Genomic DNA, 25,172 nt, shown 5'->3' on the forward strand with positions numbered 1-25,172 from the left:
GTGTTGCAGGTGATACGCTAGATAACGACCAACTTCCACAATGTCAGCAAACGATGTCAGTAATCAATGAGACAACAGCGTTAGACTTGGGCCAACTGAGCTCCTGTGGCTAAGGTCGCCTTGTTCTGTGTGCCGGGTTGTGCATATGTGTAACCAGGTCACGGCGGCCTTTCAATGTGCTACATGTGAAGCTTTAGTGTCGTTGTGGGCGAGTGTGTTAGCTGTGCTGAGTGAGTGCAAGCCACTTTATTCTGCTGAGCTTTCAGGTTTTAACAACTGATTTTCCTAGATCTTCCAAGAGCAATGCTTTACACTAGTGAAATGTTATATTTTCATAACACATTGTCTTGTCTTGACAATTGGCTAATCTCCATAGAAGCTACACTGGTACAGTTTAAAAATATTAAATAAACCAGACTTCTTGATCAGTGGCTCCCAAACTTTTTTTTTTCACAACTTTGCACATTGGGAGCATTAGAGGAACACTGCTTTTTTTTTTTTTTTTTTTTTTTAAGTTGGATTTTTTTTCTCTACTTGCTTAATTAAAAATAATAATGAAACCATATTCCAAATTAAGCTTTTTTTTTTTGTAGTATAAACTTCTAATATATATGGTTTAATGACTTTTATGGTATTATATATCGTAAAAGAGCATAACTTCTTGATATAAGGCATGATACCAGCAATCTGAATTCTAAACATCTGTCGTGGCGTCCAGCCTTTTTCTATACTTAAAAAAAAACAACCTTCTGCACCCAAGTATAGACTGTAAGGGTCAACAGCAGGACCCTAGAACACAACCCTAGGAGCACACTAGCATCTTGTTTTCAAATAGTGTGATACTCATCAGACAAACAAACATAAAATGAAAGGTGGATCTTTTGTTTCAATTCAGGGATAGAATCTAGATCAGTTCAAAGTTAATAGTGATGTAATAGAATGTATTTTGTTACCAGGAAGAACTAATACAAATCTTTTTTTTTTTTTTTTTTGCATTTACTTAGAGATTAATTCACGTGTAGGCCTATTAGTTAATTATTCCAGTAGTTCGCGGGACACCAAGTCAGTCCGCGCGGAACACAGTTTGGGAAACACTGTTCTAGATCTAATTTTAAAATGAGACTTTGCACCTTCCATGAGACGTCTGGGTCTCCACATCCTTAGGAAAAAAAAAAAAGGTTCATCTCCCCTGGTCGTCTGCATTACGAATCAACGAATCAAAAACGCGGGATAGAGACACACCTCCAGGCATGGGCTATTTTTAGTCTTAGCGCCATTCCTCTGCTTTACAAACATTGGAGACAAAATAGGGTTTCAGAGAACATGTGTCCCGAAATAAGGCCAGGGTTTGCGACGACCGAATTTATGTTTTGTCTAAATGTGAAGGCCGCGGAAAACGTGACGTCATGGTCGATACAAGTCAAACCGACACTGCTGGATACTCGGCAGATCTCTTATCGAATCATACCTACCAAGAGGACGTTTCTCTTGACAAGGTAAGGGCCTAAACTCAGAACAATTTATTTTAACCTGATATACCAAATCTATGTGTTGTTATTGTTGTTTTTTTTTTAAGTCGTGGCATATTTCAACTTTACATTAACCTTATTTTTGGTCAAATACTAACCTGGGAGTTGATAATACGGTTTGCCCAACAAGCCTGACGCGGATAGATCTACGAATTCATCAATCAACAACAGTTCAATTGGTCAAATCTAATGTTAGAAGTTTTCAAGCTGTGCACCAGTTGAAAAGAAAACGTTTTGTATAGTCACACAAACATTTGTCAACCAAAGTCGCGAACTAAAAAACAAACTCAAAGCAAGCTAGTTCTGGTTGTATGTTCTAAATAAAAGACTGTTTTACGATACATTATTACCGTATTTTCCCTGACGCTTATTTTTTTTTTTTTTGTTTACAATAATGATAGCATGAACATAATGCATGATCTTGAGATAATGTTATACTTAAATATCTATTAACTAAACTACACACTATAGTGGTGTTTTGATTGCTTTTTTTTTTAATTTATAATTGGTCCTGCGTAGCCACGGGAAGTACTGCATCCCTCATTAATCTTCGGACTCGAAGACAAGCTTTATTATTATTATTATTAATTTTAATGCACTGTGAGCTAACCAACTATTAAAGCCAGGAAACATTTCAATGAAACTAAACAAGAGCAAACAAATATCATATTCTCAGATGCTGTAAATAAATGTTTTTTCGTTCTTATCGTATCTCCATAGGTTTAGGCAGATGTGTGTTAGATATAATGGGGATTGGTGGACACAATGGACTACAGACCTAATCAAAAGGACACAAATCCTCATAAATTATATATAATGGAGATTGGTGGACACAATGGACTACAGACCTAATCAAAAGGACACAAATCCTCATAAATTATATATAATGGAGATTGGTGGACACAATGGACTACAGACCTAATCAAAAGGACACAAATCCTCATAAATTATATATAATAGGGATTGGTGGACACAATGGACTACAGACCTAGTCAAAAGGACACAAATCCTCGTAAATTATATATAATGGGGATTGGTGGACACAATGGACTACAGACCTAGTCAAAAGGACACAAATCCTCATAAATTATATATAATGGGGATTGGTGGACACAATGGACTACAGACCTAATCAAAAGGACACAAATCCTCATAAATTATATATAATGGGGATTGGTGGACACAATGGACTACAGACCTAGTCAAAAGGACACAAATCCTCGTAAATTATATATAATGGGGATTGGTGGACACAATGGACTACAGACCTAGTCAAAAGGACACAAATCCTCGTAAATTATATATAATGGGGATTGGTGGACACAATGGACTACAGACCTAGTCAAAAGGACACAAATCCTCATAAATTATATATAATGGGGATTGGTGGACACAATGGACTACAGACCTAATCAAAAGGACACAAATCCTCATAAATTATATATAATGGGGATTGGTGGACACAATGGACTACAGACCTAGTCAAAAGGACACAAATCCTCGTAAATTATATATAATGGGGATTGGTGGACACAATGGACTACAGACCTAGTCAAAAGGACACAAATCCTCATAAATTATATATAATGGGGATTGGTGGACACAATGGACTACAGACATAATCAAAAGGACACAAATCCTCATAAATTATATATAATGGGGATTGGTGGACACAATGGACTACAGACCTAGTCAAAAGGACACAAATCCTCGTAAATTATATATAATGGGGATTGGTGGACACAACGGACTACAGACCTAGTCAAAAGGACACAAATCCTCATAAATTATATATAATGGGGATTGGTGGACACAATGGACTACAGACCTAATCAAAAGGACACAAATCCTCATAAATTATATATAATGGGGATTGGTGGACACAATGGACTACAGACCTAATCAAAAGGACACAAATCCTCATAAATTATATATAATGGGGATTGGTATACACAATGGACTACAGACCTAATCAAAAGGACACAAATCCTCATCAATTATTAAGCTATGTACACCATGGGGTGAGGTAGTTATAACAACGCTTTCCAAGAAATAGACGTCGAATGTGGGAATTCCCCATAAACATTTTTTCTGTGGAACACACAGAGATAGAAGTAACACACATGCTAGGAGATCGATACAGAATTATGTATAGAGTAACACAGAGATACTTGTTACAATGCTGACACCCACGTGACCCCATGTCAATGACTTTAAAGCTGAGGAATGTTCTTTGATATTTAGACACAAGAAGAAAAGAATATGGAACAGTGCAATGACCTAATGCCAGTTGCGTTTAGGTACACATTTAGGTGGCAAAACTCAGCAGTGAATAGTCTTAGTTGCACGCATTGTTAAGGAATACGTATATCTGATAGAAAAGGATCGAATCAACTAGCGAAATCTAGAAAAACAAAGCTTGTGTAAGGGAAAGAAGTGCTCAATTACTGCTATATCTCTCAATACTGCAATATATATATATAAATATATATATATAAATAAATATATATTTATCTATTTATTTATTTATATCAGTATTTACGATATGTATATATGTGTGTGTGTGTGTGTCGAAATCGAAAAGTACGAAAACAACAACTTAATTAAGAAGAGTCAGTACTCTCAACAATGAGGCTATGTTGACATAGATTCTATAGGATTGCCTATCACGCGTGCTAGAAGTGAACACGGTGAATCCGCATGTCGTGGGCTTGGTGTGTTTTTATGGTTGAACCAAAAGATCGACATCCTTCTCTTTAGGTGCACCGCCTCACACGAAGTACTTCCATTGCAGTAGGCCTGACTAATGACATTGTCTCCAGCTTGTAGAGCTAATTAATTAAACCCTACTGCCTGGTTGTAGACAAAAAGAAAGCTGTTTAAAATCAGGAATGTTGTGATTAAAATCCCATTCTGCCAACAACACTTCACATGCTATACATTGTTTCATTGAAACACACACACCCTGATGATGATGAACATAAATGTGTCTCTTTGTAAGTAAATCTAGTAAAACTAAGTTAGCCCACACTGCGTCTTAGTATTTAACGAGAAACACGTGACTTAAGCCGAAAACAAATGATATGAAGGGAGACAACCCACCATCAGATAGTGTTGTCTTTACAGACTCTCAATCCACTCTTCAAGCACTTAACAGCAGCACCTCAAACAACCCACCATCAGATAGTGTTGTCTTTACAGACTCTCAATCTACTCTGCAAGCACTTAACAGCAGCACCTCAAACAACCCACCATCAGATAGTGTTGTCTTTACAGACTCTCAATCCACTCTTCAAGCACTTAACAGCAGCGCCTCAAACAACCCACCATCAGATAGTGTTGTCTTTACAGACTCTCAATCTACTCTGCAAGCACTTAACAGCAGCACCTCAAACAACCCACCATCAGATAGTGTTGTCTTTACAGACTCCCAATCCACTCTTCAAGCACTTAACAGCAGCACCTCAAACAACCCACCATCAGATAGTGTTGTCTTTACAGACTCCCAATCCATTCTTCAAGCACTTAACAGCAGCACCTCAAACAACCCACCATCAGATAGTGTTGTCTTTACAGACTCCCAATCCACTCTTCAAGCACTTAACAGCAGCACCTCAAACAACCCACCATCAGATAGTGTTGTCTTTACAGACTCCCAATCCACTCTTCAAGCACTTAACAGCAGCACCTCAAACAGCCACCATCAGATAGTGTTGTCTTTACAGACTCCTAATCCACTCTTCAAGCACTTAACAGCAGCACCTCAAACAGCCCAAGAGAGATGACAACACAAATAATACACTGATAATACATGAGATGATGACAAAATTAAACATCAACATCACATGACAGTAGATCCCTGGACACATTGGCGTCATGGGAAATGAAAGGGCAGATAAGCTATCAAAGGCAGGATCATCTATGGAACAACCAGATAGACCTGTTAACTACATCACCCTAAGGTCAATGTTAATCAAAAACCACAAAGAGGAGTGGCTCAACCAATGGACAACAGGAGACACAGGCAGAGCCATGTACAAAGAAATGAACATGCCTAACAAATTGGACAGTATTAACTTCATCCCCCACAAAGAGCAATCTACAATCTTCCAACTAAGGACAGGACACACACCTCTGTTAAATTACCATCTTCTCTTTGAATCCCCCTTCCTACCACTCCAGCCCAACATAACCAACACCATGTACGGCAGTGCTGAACAACTGAAGAAAACAACACACTATTTTTCCTTGGCACAGTCTGAAAAAAAGCAGACAGCTCAGCAGCAAAAAGCTGGCTAGAAGAAGAAGAAGACATTTTTGGTGAGTTTAGAGCAATACATGTATTGACGACGCCCTACCCTCTCTGGGATTATTTTTACTTTTCTAACAATATCTGGCTCCCATAGAAGTTTAGTGGACGCCGAACCCCGAAATAGAAAAATCTCAATCTTCACCAAGAAGGGAACTCGAGACCCTAGACTAGGGAGCAAAGTCAGCCACATATATTTAGGGAGCAAAGTCAGCCACATCTATTTAGGGAGCAAAGTCAGCCACATCTATTCATAAACAGCGTTGTAATGTATTATTCCAATTCTAAAGATATATTTGCGATTTCATGATTCAAGCCTAGACAGATTTTGTCTTCAATTCCGATAAGCAGGGAGCATTTGACTTTCACTCTATATATGACTCCTTCTGTCTAGGAAGACAATGGATGCGTGTCACTGGTTTTGAGACAGGGCAGAGTACTTTTACCTCCCGTGTTGTTTTAGCCGCTTTGGAACAGCAACAGAGTTTCATCTCCGGGGCGCATTCCTGGGCCTTATATCAAGAGTCATAGGATGCCCATTGCATCATGGTCCCTCTCTCAACTTTGTTGGTGTGATTCAAAAGAACGCTTCACATTTAATTTGGCACCAACTCCGTTGCAGAAGCTGCGGAGGGAATGTCATTGTTGATACTCCCGACGCCTAAAGGACTTCACTCCTGATTTTTACTCGAGGTTGTCTCCTGAAGCCTTAGTACCTCAAGGCAGCGGGGGCTTGAAGTCAGAGTATCCCTGCAGTGTCGAGCAATAAATAAATAAATGGCGAGCTGGACAATGTCAAGTGAACTGGATTTTCTCTCAACACCAGGCCGGTAAAGAGTGGAGAGCCTTAGTTGCACGCATTATCAGGGACTATGGTAGAAACGGATCAAATCAATAAAGCAAGCCTAATATTCAGTCCAGTGCTAATAGAACATTAGAAACAACAGTTTAAAAAACATACAAATTTTAAAAAGTTTCAACTTAATCCGAGAATGGGTGAGGGAGCAATAACGTGTACAATTATCTAAAGGGACGAAACCCTACTTATTTATCCGTATCTGTGAATACTGAATTATTAATTTCCATTTATGATAGTTTATGGTATCAGACGAAATAATTAATTACCAGTAATAGGTGACTAATTGTTTTTTTTTGTTATTATTTATTCATGTCTTGTCTAATAATTGTGCAACGTTTCAACTTGATCCGAGAATAGGTGTGGGAGAAATAACGTATAAAACTTGTTACCAAACAAACAGACAGACAGGTTGAGTTGATATAAGCTTTGTAAAAAAAAAAAAAAAAAAAAGAAAAACATTTAAAAAATACCGTACTTAAAAAAAAACAATAACAAAGCTTAAAGGAAATGTGATTGTATCAATTACTTTGGATCAGTCAGGTAATTACATTTGTAAACGCTCTAAGTTTGTGTATAGCCACATAAACATTTGTCAACCAAAGTGGTGAACTATAAAACATACTCGATGCAAGCTAGTTCTGGTTGTATGTTCTAAAGAGAAGAGTGTTTTATGATACATTATTACAGTTTTTTCCCTGACAGGCTTAATTTGTGTTTGTTTACAATAGCATGAACATAATGCATGATCTTGACATAATGTTATACTTAAATCCTATAATCCTATACTCTTAAGCGAGCAAATCTTGTATTTATGTATGTATGTATGTATGTAAATATATTTATATATAAATTTTATTTCGAAAACGGCTCTAACGATTTTCTTTAAAATTTCAAGGAATGTGCATATTAGTGAGAAAAAAATCTCAACTCATTGGCCACATCGGAAAAACTCGAGGTCGACCGTTATATCGGTTTGAAAATGCCTCATTATCGAAAAATTAATTTTGGCTAGAATAAAAATTGTCCATGACGTAAACGGGAAGAACGCTGCTTACATCACTAGGCTTACCGCAGTACACTCAACTATTTCTTTGCAAACAAGAACGACCAACAACAAAGAATCTGTGAGATTAATTTTTTACCAATTTTGTTGTTGTTGATGTTTAGCTCTATTTCATGGTTTTAGCTTTCTCAATGCGCTATGATCCTATCACTTATCTGGTCAGAGAAAGGGGAGGGGGGGGGGAGAGATAAAGAAAGGGATATCTGGTTACAGTAATTTGTTTTTAAAAGCATTTAAAAAAAAAAGGGGGGGGGCGACAGACAAAATGAGTTGATATAGGCTGTGTATAAAGAAAGGAACAGTCAGCAGTTTCTGAAGACTTCCTTGAAAACCTTCGTGGCTGCACTGTACACCCATTGCCTTGAACACTAATGTCTACAGCCCCACAGTACTGTATTCTATTTCATTCATACATATAGATATATAATACGGGTGACAAGGGCTGGAAGTGGTGAACAGGTCAACGTGAACTGGATTTTCTCTCTCAACATCTTGGAGAAAAAAAAAAGGGGGGGGGGGTCAGGCCGGGTCAGCTTTATTCTTCACGTTCATTTTACTCCATTTATATTACTGGGCTTATGTATCGCGCCAGTGAAATGATATTGGTCTTATTGCCTATGCCAATACAAAATAATAATAGTTTCATTTACTCTTTTATAAGAATACAACAAAATAGGTAAATAAAGTTAAATAATAATCCGAATTCAAGAGAATGTACAAGACTGTTGGCGGATGAGTTGTCTTCACCTGAGTATAAGAAGCCTATAACAACCACGCAGTAGACTGGCAAATCACCAGAGCAGTGGTGAAGTTGGTCCTGGAAATTTCCACCCTTCCCAAATTAGCTGAGTTGTAGGAAGTAGGTTAGAGTGGGGGTGGGCAATGATGGGCCGCATCTAATCATCTCCGTCGCCAAAATTTAATGGATTAAAGCGGTGATGTGCAACCTTTTTCGACCTGGTGGTCAGATGTCCGACAAGCATGAACACACACACACACACACACAAAGTTTAACACAACCAAGTCTCTGTGGCTTCATTAAGCACTGTGGGTTGGCGTCACGGTACCAGATATGGCACGCGTTCCGTAGGTTGGGAATCACTGCATCAACGTAAACACGGGTTAACAAGTGCTACGATATGCCCAACTCTCTGTGTGTCTCTCAATCCAATCTCTCTTCATGTTTAACTAAGGGTAAAAAAAAGATCTAGACTACTCTCGATCTAATCTAGCTGGCATTGTAAAGATCAGTGATTCCCAAACTACGGCCCGTGGGCCACATGTGTCTCTAAATGAGATGCTATTCGGTCCCTAACCCTTTTCCCACAATACTATAAAGCAGTGTTTCTTAACGGAACACTGCGCACATTCTGAGTATTTAGCGGGACACTTTGCAAATTTTTTTTTAGAGAGATTAATTCACGTGGGGGCTTACCGGTTAATTTGAGCAGTTCATGGAACATCTATTCTGCCGCGGAACAAAGTTTGGGAACCACTGCCATAGACGATTGGTTTCGTAGGACTCGACGACGTTTTCTTATTTGTTGTTTCGGTGACGCTGCCCGTGACATGTGTGCCGGAATTTGAAACGGCCCAGGCGAAGTAAAATTTGGCACCAGTGTTCCAGATGCTACGCAGAAGCACACATTGGAAAGAAACGAGACCTTGAGATACGACGCCATTTGTTGCTAGCTATTTTGAGCCTGGATGTCAAGGGAATGGCCCAGATAAGCCAGAGGTCATGTTGACGAAGTCTTTAGTTAGGACAATCACGTGTCCACGTGCAGGCTTTTTCTTTCATTCTTTGGCAAATAGTAGAGAAAGAATGGACCTCATTCACCAATCATAAACAAACAACATTTAGCCACGTGATTCTCTATCTCTTCTATACCAATTACGATCTAATTTTTAATACACAATGGCTATCACGTGTCAGTTTTTTTTCCTTGTTTTAACAATATTATCACGTGACTAAATGTTTACGATTGGTGAATGAGGTTCATTGAAAAATATATCACGGTATGGAAAACTACTTTCTAGTAGGGCATAAATTCTTCCGCCATTCACAGATAACAATGGCGCCAGCTGATCTCAGATAATATGTTGACAGTACACACAAATGTCAGCAGTCGACGAGCCATGTTTCTATAAAAACCCACTGCTCTTCGGTTCTGTTATTTTTAATACATACTTGATACCTCAGAGTTTCGAGAAAACAATTTTCTTTATTGTTGGCTTGATTTCCAAAAAGGAAAAAGATTTTTACTACTGATTCATTATAACAGTTGTTAAAGTTCCTGGTTTAAAAGTACCCGCTGTTCTTAGTTTTGGCGCCAAAAAAAAAAGTATGAGATTTTTTGTTTTCATTTTTAGGTCGACAAAAATATATATGCCAGTTATTGGAGATGTTCAAACATGGTGGAAAACCTATAAATAGCCAGCTTTTTGGTGTCTCCAAAGGAAGGGTTGACAAGCTATGTATTCTACAAGTTACATAATGATGTTCGTGAACTCACTGCAGAATCATTTTTTTTAAAGCTTTTCTATTTGTAACTTTATTTAGTTGGCAATTTTGAAGTTCAGTTTAGCGTCCTTGACATTGTTTAATCTATTATGAAAATCTCCGATATAGAGATCGTCTTATGTGACAATGTGTTTAATTATAAATGGATAATATTGAGTTTCTCCTTGTGTGTTTTAAAACAAACAAACAGCTAAAGTAAATATGCAAGAATAAAACAGTATTCATTAATATGCTTCGCTTAGTGGCTTCAACACACTAGAAACAAATTGAACCAATACAGCTGAAGTCAAACTAGACATTTTCTATTCCACAGATTTCCTACCAAACAAATCATTGCAGACGAGATGTCAACGGAGTGTTTTGGCCCGCCTTTCACCAAGAGTCATACAAAGTCCTTTTTTATACAGAGAAAGATCTCCAAACATTGTCAAGAAATAATGAGACTAAGGGCTAACCGGAACAATCTGGGGCATTACAGTGGGAAAACATTGATCTGTATGCAACATTTGTACAAGTCTATAGCAGACGACTTGTGGAGAAAGAGACAATACACAGCTCAAGAACACGCAAGAAGCAAGTCTCGGGTTTTCCCTGTTGAAGGCAGTTTCTTGACAAGAACAGGGTCAAAGGCCAAGTGCAAGGCCGTTCTCAGAGAGAAACGAGACTGTATTGATAAAAAGGAACTGCCTGTTCCAGCTCCGTCTGACAATAGCCCACAATCACACGAAAGTCTTCACGGCTATTCAGGGCATGAATGCCAACAATTTGTTCTAAACAGCGATGAAATGATAAACGAAAAGCACCCCAAAGCACGCATGCAACAGACTTCTTCAGCTTTCTTCTTTGACAGCTACTCCAGGCAGGAGTTGCAGGTCATAGCGAGAACTCCAGGCGCGCTTCATTCTGCGGTGTGTGAAGGCGACATGGACTGGATGTCGGTGCTGTTGGAGCTTGGTGCAGACGTCAACTGTGAGTATCGAGAGACGACTCCTTTGATGGCTGCAGCCACGTGCTAAACAGTCGGCTACTTGATACAACACGGCGCTGATGTCAATCAAGTGGTAGTGACCAACGACGGGCAGAAGACCGCACTCCTAAACGCCGTGTCGCCTCAATATGTCGCCACACTTGTAACTAAAATGGGGAAAGATAATGCCTTTGAAGAACTGGAGAAGATCGTCAAGAGACTTGTCCACGAAGGAGCGAATGTGTCAGTGGTTGATACAGCAGGGAACACACCCTTAATGGCAGCGTGCGAAACGGACGGTGCCGAATCAATTCTCAAATTTCTGTCTAGTGCAGGCGAAATGACGCATCGAATCAATTCTGGCGGCGAATCCGTTCTGCATTTAGCAGTAAGAAGCAACTGTATCGAGCACGTCCTAGCTGTCACGTGTGAAAGCCACGTAGATGTGAACTTGCAGAACGTTATGGGCACGACACCCTTGATGATAGCCGCCATGAACAAGAACAAAGACATAGTTGAGTATCTATTACACCAAGGCGCTGCCGTCAACACCAGGGACCACGGAGGTAACACCTGTTTGATACATGCAGTGAAATCCTGTTCAAATGACGTAGAGTATATTCGGATGTTACTTGACGCAGGTGCTGATCCAAACATAGAGAATGAGACAGGCTTTTGTCCACTGACTCTGGCTGCTGCAGATCTCAACGACAAAGTACTAGGTCTGCTCCTGGAGACTTCGTGTGCACTGGAAGAAGACCGGAAAGAAAGGGCCTTAGGGCTACTACTGGCAGGAAATGGCGTAACACAAAACACCAGATCTTGTGTTTCCATGTTACTGAAACGCAACACCAGCTCGTCTAAGATTAACCCGAGCCTCATTCACAAGTTCACAACTGATGGCCACACAGAACTGGTAAGACAACTTATAATCAACGGAACACCCCCAGCAGACGTGAGCCGAGATGATCCCAGAGTTCTATGCTACTGCTGGCCGGTTGATTCCGCTTCTCCAATGTGTGCAGCTCTTCTTGCAAATCAACTCTGCCTGGCCCAGACCTTCGCAGAGCTGTGGTTTTTCACACCATCAGACTTCAGCCTGGCCAGCAATGCTCGGCTCAAAGAACATCTCTCAAGGAATGGCTACTCTGAGTGCGTTGATCTCTTGCTGGGTATGTCCAGCCACATTATGTCCCTCAGAGTATTGTGCTTCACGTCTGTCAGCGCTGCAGTAGGACATGGCAGTCACAGAGCCAAAACCATCCAATCACTGCAAGTACCGGACTTAGTGAAAAACATGCTCTTGTTTAAAGATGAAACAAATCTTAAAGACGTGCAGTGTAATACAATTATCTCTCCCGCTCAACACTAGCCCTAGTAAAAAAAAAATTCTTCGTTGCTATTTGTAGCCAATTCTACACTCGGGCGTCAGACCTACTATATCACAGCTTTAATATTATCATCCTTATTTATTTGAAAGAATCAAACAAGCACAGATCCATCATCCATTGTCATTTGTAGCCGCTTTCATTGTTACTAAAGAAATGACTCGTGCCAATGTAAACATTAACTAGACATTCCGAACATGTCCCTGCTGGGGATGGTACTTTCTACTTGCCTTACGAATGGATTTATTGTTACATTATGTGCCTTTGATGGAATCGTGAAAGTCAAACATTGTTTTAAAATGTTATAATCTCTCAGTGCTGGGTGGTGTTTCATGATGTTTTATCCAGCCCAATGATTTCACTTCCCTTATGGCCTTAGGAACTGGCAGAAATAATTTCTACAGCTTCGTCCAACGTCCCACTTTAATAAGTCTAATTACTTTACAATCTATTGATGTATTGAATGCACTCAGCTATTTCTCTAGTCATGTAAACCCGTTCTACTGCGTACATTGCACACTTTTTTTTTATTTACATCTATTGATGTAGGAAAGGGAAAAAAGAAGTCATGCTCAATCTTGGGCATAGGATGTAATGGTACTGCCAGAAAACTGCCCAGGAGTTAGATTCTAAGATCTTGAGTGGAATCCTATGACAAGTTATACAATGATTAACACAATGCCAAAGAGATTATATTATACATGTGATTAAGAGGCCACTGATATTTGTATGTGCCTACCACAGTTAGCATTATGTTTTATATGTGCCTACCATAGTTAGTATTATGTTCAAGGCTTAGATAGTGCCATACAATAACGTTTTATTTTAATTGAATACTATCTTACATATCATCTGCACAGAATCTCGTATTTCTAGTATAATCAGAGGGATAGTATTGAAGTACATAGCAAACTTTTAAACAAATACATCTGCTAATTTAAAGATGTGCTTATTATAAGATGTGCACATCTCACATGATAATTTTTGCTCTGTTCAAAGCTTATTGTAACTTAGCTAGCTGTGACTATAACAGTGGCACTACTCAGTCATTTCTGTGCAAGCTTATAAAGCTCTTGCTTCTAACTGTATATACATCAACATTGCAATAAATTCTCTGTATTTGTAAACTAAATATCTAGAGTTGTATTTCAACCCAACAGTCATTTAGTATATTCACTGATTTATTTTGTTTGTTTGTTTGGTATGGGAAGTGTTTAACAACAGCAGACATATTCATACACACACACACAAGGGGAGGATGTGTACCAGGACATGAACTCAAGTACCGGGGACATTTACACTAAAGAGGATCATGCTGTCATCATGTGGTGTTAATTAGCTTGAAGACAGAGTATGTTTACTGTGTACTGCCTGTGTGAGTTATTGTATGGGTGGGGCCTACACCAGGGATACAGATGTTATGTCTAATAGATGAACATTTGGGGGAGAGGGAGGCTCTAGTTTTAATACAAGAAATGATCAAGAATGTTTCTCTATTATAGCAATGTGGAGTTGTGTACACAGCTTTTTTTTTTTTTTCAGCAAACATTGGTTAATGGGAGTAAAATGAGAACAGTTTTTGTGACCTGTACAATAAATAACATTAGGTCAGGTCATCCATTTCCCTAGTCAGAAGCTAATACGTATTTCAAGAGGTATCCACAAGGACTGCAACTTTCCCTAAATGTGAATTATATTGCAGGGCTTGGTTTAGAGTCTAGGACATTTGGCCAACAATTTTTTAGATTTACAAAGAAATGTTTTAAATTCCTAAGTGTAAAAACACCGGTCTGTAACTTGGATTAGAACCCAGGTCTTTTAGCTCAGCAGCCTAGTTTCTTTCAAAGAGCTAAAATTCAAAATCTATGAGGTATGCACTTTCGCAACCTGTTAAAAATGGTAAATTAATTAAAAAAATAAAGTTCTCCTTTCATACCTTGTGATCTCCAGGGCAGATGATGTTAAGGTCATCTGTTTCTGTGTCCCACAGTTAACGAGGGTATCATATGGCCAGCACAACAACCAACCGTCTTTACTGTTCCCTTACTATTGTCAGGTACCCATTAGAGCTGGGTGGACTCAGAGGTGCCTAAAGATCACGAAATTTAAAATCCAAGTCTTCAACCAGGACCCCCGCTTTGGAAGCCAAGCGCTTTACCACTCAGCCACCGCACCTCCCCAGGGTAAATTAATTATATGATTTGAAATGCAAGTATTCAGTTTAAGAAAAAACAAACCACTATACTTAGGAATCAAAGCTGTTAGTATATAGATTTATCTCAAAAATAAGACAAGGCCTCTCTGTAGACTGTGTAGTCATCTTATGAAAACTATAACTCACAGTGATGGAGAAAACAAAGAAGCCTTCATCAAAGGCTTTGTGGATCATATAATAACAAAAACTGACCTTGATGTAAGAGAAGCCCTCTCCACAGCCTGTGGGGTCAGCTAAGCCAGTTAGCTGCAGCAAACATTTGCCTTTCATTGCTGAGATGTAGGCCCTGGTGGTGTTCCATGGAGCTACTCGGATCTGAAGGACACAAATAATACCAAAAAATATTGAACAAGATCAGTGGGTCTTTGTTTTGTTTTTACTCTATCGTGAGTAGTCATACGACTATATTACAGTTACTTGTAGGTGGAAATGACTTGATAGGTCAGACATTTTCTAAGTTTGTAAACAATATGCCTGAATATGGTGATAAATGTTCCTAAAATAAATCTGCTGGCTATAAAATTACTCATCATTGTGGTGGCTCCATTACCTCATCGTCAATTTTGGTTTGTGTGTCCTCTTCATTTTCTTCTTCCACAGAGAACAGAGACTTCTCTCCGTAACCAGCATCCTGTCAGAAGAAAACAACAAATAAAGAAACAAAACTTCAGAGACATAAAATAACAATATCTCAATCCTTCTAAATTAAAGACATCTCACCAAAAAGCAGTCTTGTTACAACCTATGTATGGTTATGTGTTCTTCTATTCATCCATGTTAATTAGTGATTTAAACTTTAGCAATTCCTTGTGGCCTAATGGTAAAGCACATGGCTACCAAATTGGGGATTTTTAATTTCAGGACTTTTAGTCCACCCAACTGTAATGGTTACCTGACATTAATTGGAGAAAGTAAAGGCGGTTGGTCGTTGCCCTGACCACATGACACGCTCCTTAACCATCGACCATAAAAACAGATGACCTTTACATCATCTGCCTTAGAGCTCACAATATCTGTACTTCATTTGTTTACCTAGCTGATTCAACAGCAAGTTAAAAGCTCTAGTAGCATGTGGAAAGAAACAGCTCTACATGAAACAACAGATTTATTTTTAGCTTTGGCTTGTCTTTCTAAGTATTTAAATGCATTATGTTGTTTTTTTTAGTAAGTTAAGTATCAGTTTTTTTTATTTATGTATTATTGAAATATTACTTTTTATTTCAATTATCTGTGATTGAGGGTGTTTTTAAAAAAATGATGTTACTGGAGAAAAGTGTGAGCTTTCACTTGAGATAAATCTCACAACACTTTGTTTATTTTTGAGTTAAGGGACTCTGACAGAGGTGGTTTGTTTTATCATGAGCTAAACTTAAACAGTATATATATTTTATATTCTTATCAGATTGTAACTCTAATTCCATTTTAATTATATTTTTAAAGTTATTTGATCCTTTTAGTGAATCAATGCTAGTTTTTATTCTCCACTAACAAAAGCTTACAGCAGTAAAGTAAAAATTGAAGGGACTAGATCAAACTTACAATTCTTTTCTTTAAATTTAAGGATTGAAAAAAAAAGTTGTAACCAACAAGTAATTCATTAAATAAAGTCTTCAATCCATGCAACAAATTCTGCTAAACTACTCACTTTGAGCCTTTGTTCAGCTGTTATCAAGCTGTACCAGGCACAACACTGCTCGGGTGATACCATGGCACGAATTTCTTCTTCTGTTGGTAACCGGAAGTCTGGTTTAAGAACCCACCAATTAGAATCCATGCCTGGAAAAAAAATGAATTTCCTTTATTCTAATAAAGAACAAAAACAAACCCTTTTTGATGAAGTTTCCAAAATGATTAAATAAAATCATCTATCTTTATTGATTCTCCATCTCATTCTTTGTAAATATCAAAAGATAAAAGCAACAACAAAGTTTTGATTTATAAAAATGACAATACTCTTAATTTATTGTTTTGGTTACCTGTTCTCTTAAAGTCTGCACATAGTTTCAGCCTCTTTCTAATGCTGCTCTCTGAGTGAGATGAGAAAGCTTTTTTAATATCCTCCATCTTTATCCTTCTCGGCTCATCTTTACTCTTCCAGAACAGTCTGTAGATAAATACCTGGACAAGAAGAAAAAGATTTTGCTTGTCACACCCTTTGGAAGAATCTATCTAGTTAAACAATCATTAAGAGTCACTTTTTAAAAAAAAAAAGATATTTTCTTTCAAGAAGCCCAAGTTACACTGACCTGAAGAAAATCTCTGACAAAATTATTTGCACGTTTAGAGTTGGGTCCAGGGACCTCCATAAGTGGACCTTCTTGTCCCACAGTATAAATTGTTTCAACTTCACGGATGTAATAACTGATAGATTAAAGAGAATGCCCATGTTAACTATTTCAATTATTCCTTATAACTCTTAATAGATTTATACATACATACAAAAAAATGAACCATGATGTTCAAAAAATTGTCTTACCCATGTCTGGTTCGAATGACAAGAAAATCACTGGGTGGAAGATTGTGTTCATAGATGGGAGAGCGAAACATATTGTTTTCCAAAGCTTGCAAACAGTTGCCAGGCTTCAGGGCTCCTACAAATGGTGAAGTGTGGGCATAGGCCAGTTCCCCATATTTGAATGTAGGAGGGTTTGAATCTTTGCCAGGTTTCTGTACAGAAATACCCAGTACCATTATTGAAAAAGTATAAAACATACAGATGTCAGCAAAAATAAAAAATATTTTTCCTTGTAAGTTACAACTTAAAAGTTAATTGTTTAATGTTGATTTACTCTATACACCAGTTTACTTGGCAGAAAGTATCCAGTAGGTGCATAAATATAGAAAACAAATGTAAAGATTAAATAAACAGCTCAAGAAAATTAAAAATTTTACTATGGTGACTAAGTCATTCATTAATGATTACCATCCTAAACATAAAATACCCAAAGGTAGACCCATTTCTCAAACCATGGTACAAGATTCTCAACAAATCATAGAAAAAACTTTGTCATGTCATAAATATACTAAATGCTGCTAGTTAGATCATATAGCACAAATAAAACACACTTAAAAACCTATTTAAGAAAAAAACATTGCTATAAGAAAGCTGTAAAAGTTTCAAGCTTAAAAAAATCAGCCTCTCCTTCATGATTTGATCATTTGACCATCACAAAGAAGATAGAAGACACTGATCCCAAACACAAATAGACACAAGAACTCTTTTGTTCCTTTGGCAATTAAAATGTTGAACAAAATGTAATTTACTGTTGTAAATTTTATATTTTATGTTCAAGAGAAACTGGGGTATGAACCTATATTTTGTGTGCAGTGGTACAAATTGTTTGCTCTAATTATGTATTTTTTTTTTGTAATGCACAATTGTAAAACAAGTTTCCTCACGGATAATAAACAGTATTATTATTATAGATTCACTTCTAATGCTTTCAAGCTAGCAGATCTACAAATAAAGTACTATTTGAGCTAAAGAACTCAAACTTATGGCGATTTCTTTGTCAACATGCTCATTAAAATCTTGTCTCAATGCCAACAAAAATGAATCAGTCGCCACTGAAGAGGATTTTGGGTCAAAGCATCATGTAAAAACAATCATCTTCAAAAACTAAACAATTACCCTCTTGTAGTAATTTTTAATCTTAGACGCCATGCCAACTTGCATCATCAAGGGAGGGAACTCTTCAGAATACTCTGCTAGAATGAGCTCCCCATCCATGCCAGTCAGGTCTTGGGGTGTCCTCATAAAGAAAATCTCACCACCTCCAAATGCTTGCCTCTCTTGTTCTCTTATCTAAGATATATAGGAAACAGTTGAAATGAGGCTTTAAAACAGGGAAATATACCCAAAAAATCCTTAAAAAAAAAGAAGAGATTATCACTTTCAACTATATCTCTCAGGTGTAGACTTTTTTTAAAATTCAAGTTATTTTATTCAATATCAAACAAAATAATTAATTAACAATAATTAACTTAATTGTTGTTGTTTTTTAATATTGATTCATGTTTGAATAGGTACAATATATAATTGTTTTAAGTTTCAACTTGATCTGAGAATGGCTGTGGGGGAAATGATGTGTACAATTATTGAAGGGGACAAAAACGAACATATCTAACCATATCTGTGAATACTGAAGAATACATTTCTCTTGTTGGTATCAAAAGAAAATTTTATATAATTTACTGATTAATTGACACTTTTTTTAATTGATTTGTTTCTTGTCTATGCTAATGAATAACTGAGCAAAGTTTCAACCTGATCCCAGATATGCCAGGCATTTTTTGTCTCACTACAATAATGAAATTCCTTAGAGGTGCCACTGATCAAACTTACATGGGGGATGTCTTTTTTTTTTTTTATTGCATATTAATTAGTATTATTAGTATATCTTATAATGCATATAAATTATTTTAAAAAATCACATTTCCAATAATATTTGTAAGAAAAATCAAAGCATTCGAAACATAATCTAAAAAAGCAATGATTACCTTTGCTTTCCTTTTAATGATTTTGTTGAGACAGTGAACAGGATGTGGCTCAAATGAGGACAGCAAACCATGAGAATACTTCTTTAAGGGTGGCCTGTGGAACGTACGCAACTTATTTGGCCCTAGATGTGTAGGGAAGAAGGGCTGTCGCAATTCTGCTGCTGGAGTGGAATGCTTGGAATGAAGAATCAATGCAAACTTCAACATAATATAAAGATTACAGGCTATAAAAAATAAACAAAAATGCCAATGTGTAAATATTTTGATGACGTTTATAAACATTAAAACATGAATGTAAAAAATAATAATTTTTGTATACTGCATCTTTCAAAAACCAATGACTTGGTAGAATTTAAATCATTGGTAAACATGGATGACTAGATGCATGGCAAGAGGGCATAATCATCTTCTTTTTTGAAGTTATGTCTGTATTTTATAAGATAGATAAGATTTAGCATGCTTAGTGCACATGTAGATCAAGTGGGGAGGAGGGGTATCTGGGAGAAGGTTTCCGTGCTGCCTTTAAACGCTTCAGCAAACACAACTAAGCTCAAGTCATTATTCAAACTCAAGCCCCTTGATAGGCAGCCAAGCAGTTTATACACTCAACCACACACTTTCCATTTTAAAAAAAGGAAACAGATAAAATAAAAATAAAATTGTACTATTGGGAAACATATTTAGAAAGAGTTACATTTGAAGGAAATTTGTCTACTAGACTAGACCAAGAAAATGCTAATGTTTTTGGCAATTATGTAAAGTGAAGTTAAGTTCAACTTTCAGACCTTGTGGTCTATAGGGCAGATGATGTAAAGGTCATCTGATTCTGTGGTTAACGAGGGTGTCATGGGGGACCTTTACTTTTTCCCAACTAATGTCAGGTACCCATTACAGCTGGGTGGACTCAGAGGCGCCCAAAGATCCCGAAAATAAAAATCCTAGTCTTCACCAGGATTCAAACCCGAGGACCCAGTTCAGAAGTCAAGTGCTTTACTGCTCAGCCACAGCGCCTCCCAATTATGTAATACAAATACTAAATTTGTCAGGAACACTACAAGAAAACAAAAGGAAGGAGATCTTGGTAGCAATGGATGGAAGAGTGGATCAGCTAATAGCATCAGGTACATGAACAGACACAGATAAACAGCCTCGAGTATGTAACAGAGTTGTCTTGGTGATGTATTCAGATCAAGCAGAACATTTCATCACCTCATTCAAACAGAATCAGTGCCCTGAATCTAATATCTCTAGCCATAAACATTTTCATATAAACAGTACTTATGGTACTTAATCAGCATTATACACATCTATACTAAAGGTAAAAAGTTTAGAATACATAATGCACAATCAACTGACCTGTATAACAGAGCTGCCAATGTTGGGCCTCAAAGCATTATCCATTTGTTTAGGACTATAATACTCGTCATTGGATAAGTTGAACAAATCTTTGGCATTGACAGCATTAGGGACCTTCAACAAGACAACAAAGATGTATAAAGGTAGATGTCATCATACGTACACATTAGAAGTAATCATTTATAATTTCCATGTGAAAACTTTAAAAACAAAAAAAAATATTAATAAAATGTTATTGTATCATTTGCTTTGTAAACAAAGTACTAAAAATGTAAAGGATGTTAGCATTAATATTTTATCTTTAATAGGTTTCCACTACTATTTTCAGGAGCAAATTTTTTTTTTTCAAAATATTAATAAAAGGATGGCTTAGTCTTGGCCCCTGGTGAAATATTGACACAATGTATGATGGGTAAAAAGAAACAACTCAAATTTAGCCAAACTAGTTACCTCCTCCTTGTCATCATTACCATCCTTCAAGATGCCAGCTTTTCCAAGTAAAATTTTACTTTTTCTTACACTTTCCTAGAAGACAGAAACAAAGAAAAATATTTGTAAAAATTGCTTTGGTGAAAAATCATATTTAAATTCAAGTTCTCTTTCAGATTTAAAAGATCTCAAGTTTGCTAATTTAATGGCAATTGGCTAACAAAGATATCGTGTGACCACTAAAGTGAGTGATTGACTCACTTTCATTGCGTAAAGGAACATCAGGCATTCAGTCTAGAGTAAAATGCCATGAACATTAACCCAATACAGGCTGGTAAAATGCATTGTCACGATTTACACTTAATGGTGTAGGAGGCATTGGGACGGCATTATTTGTTAAAAAACTTTTCTATAATAAGAGATTATCAAAAAAAAGATTTTTTTTATTCCCCATGTGTATAAGCCCCCACCATTAAAATTGAGTATTTTAAAATCTTTTTATGTTAAACGTACCGGGTATTAAAAATTTGTATCATTGAAAACTAAACATATTTTTGCACTTTCAAAGATGTTTAATGACTATTGCTTTGTATAACATTTGATTTTCTTTTTCAATAAAAAAAATATTTTTTGCTGTTTTCTTTTATTCAAAGTTGTCTCTCTTTTGTTAGGTAAAAAGAGTTTTTTTTTTCAAACAGGAACTAGGCTGTAATGGGTTCCTGGATATGCTCAATTCTATATCCACCCTTCCTAGTACAGATGGAAACTAATTATAGGTTTCTATACTACGATAATGTGTCTTTCATCAACTTCATAACAGGTTGTCAAAATAGTCATTCCTTTTAACTACTTTTAACTATTGGGGTACTTTAAAATAAAAAAGCAACAGCAGCTCATGTTAGGACTCACTTTTTCCTTCTTGGTCCCAGTGCCCTGTTCTGTTTGCTGGTTTGGATCAATGTCATCAGGTATCTCTAGAATGATGTTCTCATCATTGGGGTCTAGGGTCAAAACCTTGGGACTTGAGATGACATCCATGTTCTGGGAATAGATAAATATTGAATAAAAACATGCAGCAAGACTCTTACAGAAAGTACAATTTCAATAATGTTGCACAATTTATAGCAGGCAATAAATTATTGAAAATTTTTGAAACATGAAAGTCTCCTGGTGAGAATTAAGGAAAATTAATTTAGTTACTAAGTACCAAAAGTGTGACAGACACAATGACCCAACAAATAAGATAGATTGATTGGTTGAGGAATATTATGTTTTGAAAAGAGTTAAAGATTGATTAACTACAAAAGTTGTAATAAAAAACATCATGAAACTTGTCAAGATATTTATAAACTGACCACAATCAAAACATTAAATAATTTCATTACTCTATTCCAAATTCAAAAAACTATACAGCGTTTAGGAGGCGCTTTGGCTGAGTGGTAAAGGGCTTGTCTTCCGAACTGAAGTCCAGGGTTGGAATCCTTATGAAGACTAGGATTTTAAACTTCTGGATCTTTGGTGCCTCTGAGTCCACCCAGCTCTAATGGGTACCTGATATTAGTTGGGGAAAAGTAAAGGTGGTTGGTCGTTGTGCTAGCCACATGACACCCTCTTTAATCCTAGGCCACTGAAACAGATGACCTTTACATCATATGCCCCATAGATTGAAAGGTCTGAAAGGAGAACTTTACTTTATACAGCGTATAACAAAAATGTACTTCAAGCAATCATTAAATCAGATAATCACATTGCAAATTAGAATCTTGTACAACAGACCTCAGCATCCCAGATAATGTCATCTTCCCAGTTTCCATAGATAAGTTCTTCATTCTCTACAGGAAATAATGAAAACCATTCAGAGTCTCGTCCAGGATCAGACTCTGGAGGAACAAGAAAAATATACAAGCTAGAAAAATCAAAACATCAAATATCAATAAGTTAGAGCTATGTGTAAGTTTAATTAAAAAAAGACTAGCCATAAAAAAGTGAACATGATTTCAAGTTTTATTTCTATTTAAGTGTTAACATTTGAATAAAAACTCCTATAAGTATTACAATAATAAAATATTTCTATAAAAAAAAAGTAACAATATGTGGACCTAAATTCAATGATGTTCACTTAATTTTAATAATAGATCTCTATGCCTGAAGTTCTTGGTATTTCTTTAGTGCCACTTCACAATAGCCTTAAGAACAATAATTAATGTACACCAACCTGCTTTTGCTAGAATGGATTTGGACCTCTGCAACAATCCAGACTGAGCACGGGCTGTAAACAAAATTGGTTTTATTTCATGAATATTCTTTTTTTTTAATGTTTAATTTAATGCCACAAAACAAAAAATTGATAAAAAAAAAATAAAATCACTATGTTTTATTCTAAAATAGTGCAGGAGGAATGTTGTTCTTACAAGTAGCTTCAAAAGGTCAGAATAACAGGGACAATTTCTTTTTGTCGAAATGAACAAGTAGAAGAATAAATTTGTTGATAAACTACTAGCTTCTATCAGAGTGACTCATCTGCTGGACTTCTGCAAAAGCTCTCAGTTCTCCAGTAATATGGAGGACTTTTTTTTGTCTTTATAGTTTCTAATTGTTGCTATGGTATAGATGTAGCGCACTGAAGCCTGATTATCATATAGTTGGATCAATCAAATTACAATATTACTGATTGGCATATTACTCTATTTAATTTCTTCCTTTTCTTTACTCTCATTATAAATTTGAAAGGTTCAGACAGCTAGTCTTATAACTGAGATATAAGATACCAAGGTTTTCTAGATCAGACAGTATTCTTAAGCTGGTTCTGGGGCCAGTATTTAGTTCAGGACTTTGATAAATTACCAGCAGCTTAGTGCAGGATCACTCAATTACCATGTTTCTTCTTTTGGCAATTAACTCTTTCTCTCCTAACTGATGATACCAACATTGATTTGACCTCATTAAATTAAATTAATGTTTAATGTTCTAAACTTTATTTTGTGGTATATTAAAAAGAGCATGCATTCCCCTTTAATTCTATACCAAATAAAACATTTTCTGAAAACAAACAAAAAAGTTATTGAAGCTTATATATCATAACAAGGGAGTGAAATAGTAATGAGCAAAATGAAGAATTCCGTCAAAACGTGGGAAAATACTTACGGAGAGAAAGAGTTCAGCAAAAGAAAATTCAAGGAAGAATTTCAATCTTAGAAAATATTTTTTAAAATTGATGCGTACTCTACTGAATATCCAATGTTTTTGTTTTTTTAAATGAGCTGGATCTGATAATGAAACTCACATTGGGCAAACGTTCTGTTATTGGTACTTGGCACCCACCCAGCAAACTCTGCATTCTTTCTGTGCTCTTCCAGAACTTTCTGCTTAGCCTTCTCCCCATCCCAGATGATCTTGTCTTCCCAACGTTGCTGGGTGACCATAAGGTAGCGATCATAGTCCAGGTCCTTGTCGAGCCTGAGAGATTCTTCCTCCTCAGCTTTCTTCACATCCTCCTGTTAAAAAGAATAATAGCAAAATCAGGATTAGCAAGTTACACAGACACTCATAAAACAAAAACTTCAAGGAAAACAAAACAGGAAAGTTGGCTAGGTAGATATTTTAGCTGAACAAGTTTTATGAGTACTAGAACAAGCCAAAAATACAGCTGAATCTTGATAGTCTGACGATTATTGAACCAGGGTGGTGTCAGATTACTGAAAATGTTGGATTACCAAAGGTTAGCTTTACATCCAAAAATTTAACTGTATATGTCAAGAAAATACTAATTATGATGTAATTAGATATTTTAAGGCTAAAATATACAATAGATGAGGAAATAAAAAGCTCCCTCAAATGTGGGATATCACAAAGTGCTCCACTTTCTACATATTTTTTATTCAATCATAAATGGTAGGTCATCCGCTGACATAAACTGAGGAAATAGTAGTAGGAGTTTCATCATGCTCATACCTCAGAATATCATCATTTCACTTTTTTTCAGGAAGAGATAAAAGGTTTATGCTTATGTTAAAGTTTCATGCTTTTGTTTGCC

General features: G+C 36.6%; 2 protein-coding genes across 4 annotated transcripts in view; one reads left to right on the forward strand and one right to left on the reverse strand.

Annotated features, from left to right (window-relative positions):
* LOC106070054 (transcription initiation factor TFIID subunit 1-like) overlaps nt 1-25,172 on the reverse strand; it is a 62,508-nt gene that overhangs the window by 25,439 nt on the left and 11,897 nt on the right. For both annotated transcript variants that reach the window (XM_056037440.1, XM_056037438.1), the window contains 14 exons: nt 24,423-24,633; nt 23,355-23,408; nt 22,916-23,019; nt 22,049-22,180; nt 21,161-21,235; nt 20,711-20,824; nt 19,355-19,528; nt 18,486-18,659; nt 17,331-17,521; nt 17,101-17,215; nt 16,831-16,972; nt 16,500-16,630; nt 15,405-15,485; nt 15,047-15,169 (listed from right to left, as the gene is read on the reverse strand). In XM_056037440.1, coding sequence (XP_055893415.1) covers nt 15,047-15,169; nt 15,405-15,485; nt 16,500-16,630; nt 16,831-16,972; nt 17,101-17,215; nt 17,331-17,521; nt 18,486-18,659; nt 19,355-19,528; nt 20,711-20,824; nt 21,161-21,235; nt 22,049-22,180; nt 22,916-23,019; nt 23,355-23,408; nt 24,423-24,633 — 1,821 coding nt within the window. The remainder of the gene's footprint in view (nt 1-15,046; nt 15,170-15,404; nt 15,486-16,499; nt 16,631-16,830; nt 16,973-17,100; nt 17,216-17,330; nt 17,522-18,485; nt 18,660-19,354; nt 19,529-20,710; nt 20,825-21,160; nt 21,236-22,048; nt 22,181-22,915; nt 23,020-23,354; nt 23,409-24,422; nt 24,634-25,172) is intronic.
* On the forward strand, nt 1,031-13,777 carry LOC106070063 (ankyrin-3-like). Of its 2 annotated transcripts, XM_056037441.1 has the most exons (3): nt 1,031-1,496; nt 2,250-3,952; nt 10,598-13,777. In XM_056037441.1, the coding sequence occupies exon 3, from the start codon at nt 11,424-11,426 to the stop codon at nt 12,621-12,623; it is 1,200 nt and encodes a 399-aa protein (XP_055893416.1). In that variant the 5' UTR covers nt 1,031-1,496; nt 2,250-3,952; nt 10,598-11,423; the 3' UTR covers nt 12,624-13,777. The 2 variants fall into 2 exon arrangements, with proteins under 2 accessions (XP_055893416.1, XP_013085346.2); XM_013229892.2 differs by lacking the exon at nt 2,250-3,952.

Source organism: Biomphalaria glabrata, chromosome 8, assembly GCF_947242115.1.
Source record: "Biomphalaria glabrata chromosome 8, xgBioGlab47.1, whole genome shotgun sequence".
NCBI lineage: Eukaryota > Metazoa > Mollusca > Gastropoda > Planorbidae > Biomphalaria > Biomphalaria glabrata.

Coding starts and splice junctions, on each gene's coding strand:
- LOC106070063 (XM_056037441.1), top strand. CDS start 11,424: ATGGGGAAAGATAATGCCTTTGAAGAACTGGAGAAGATCGTCAAGAGA.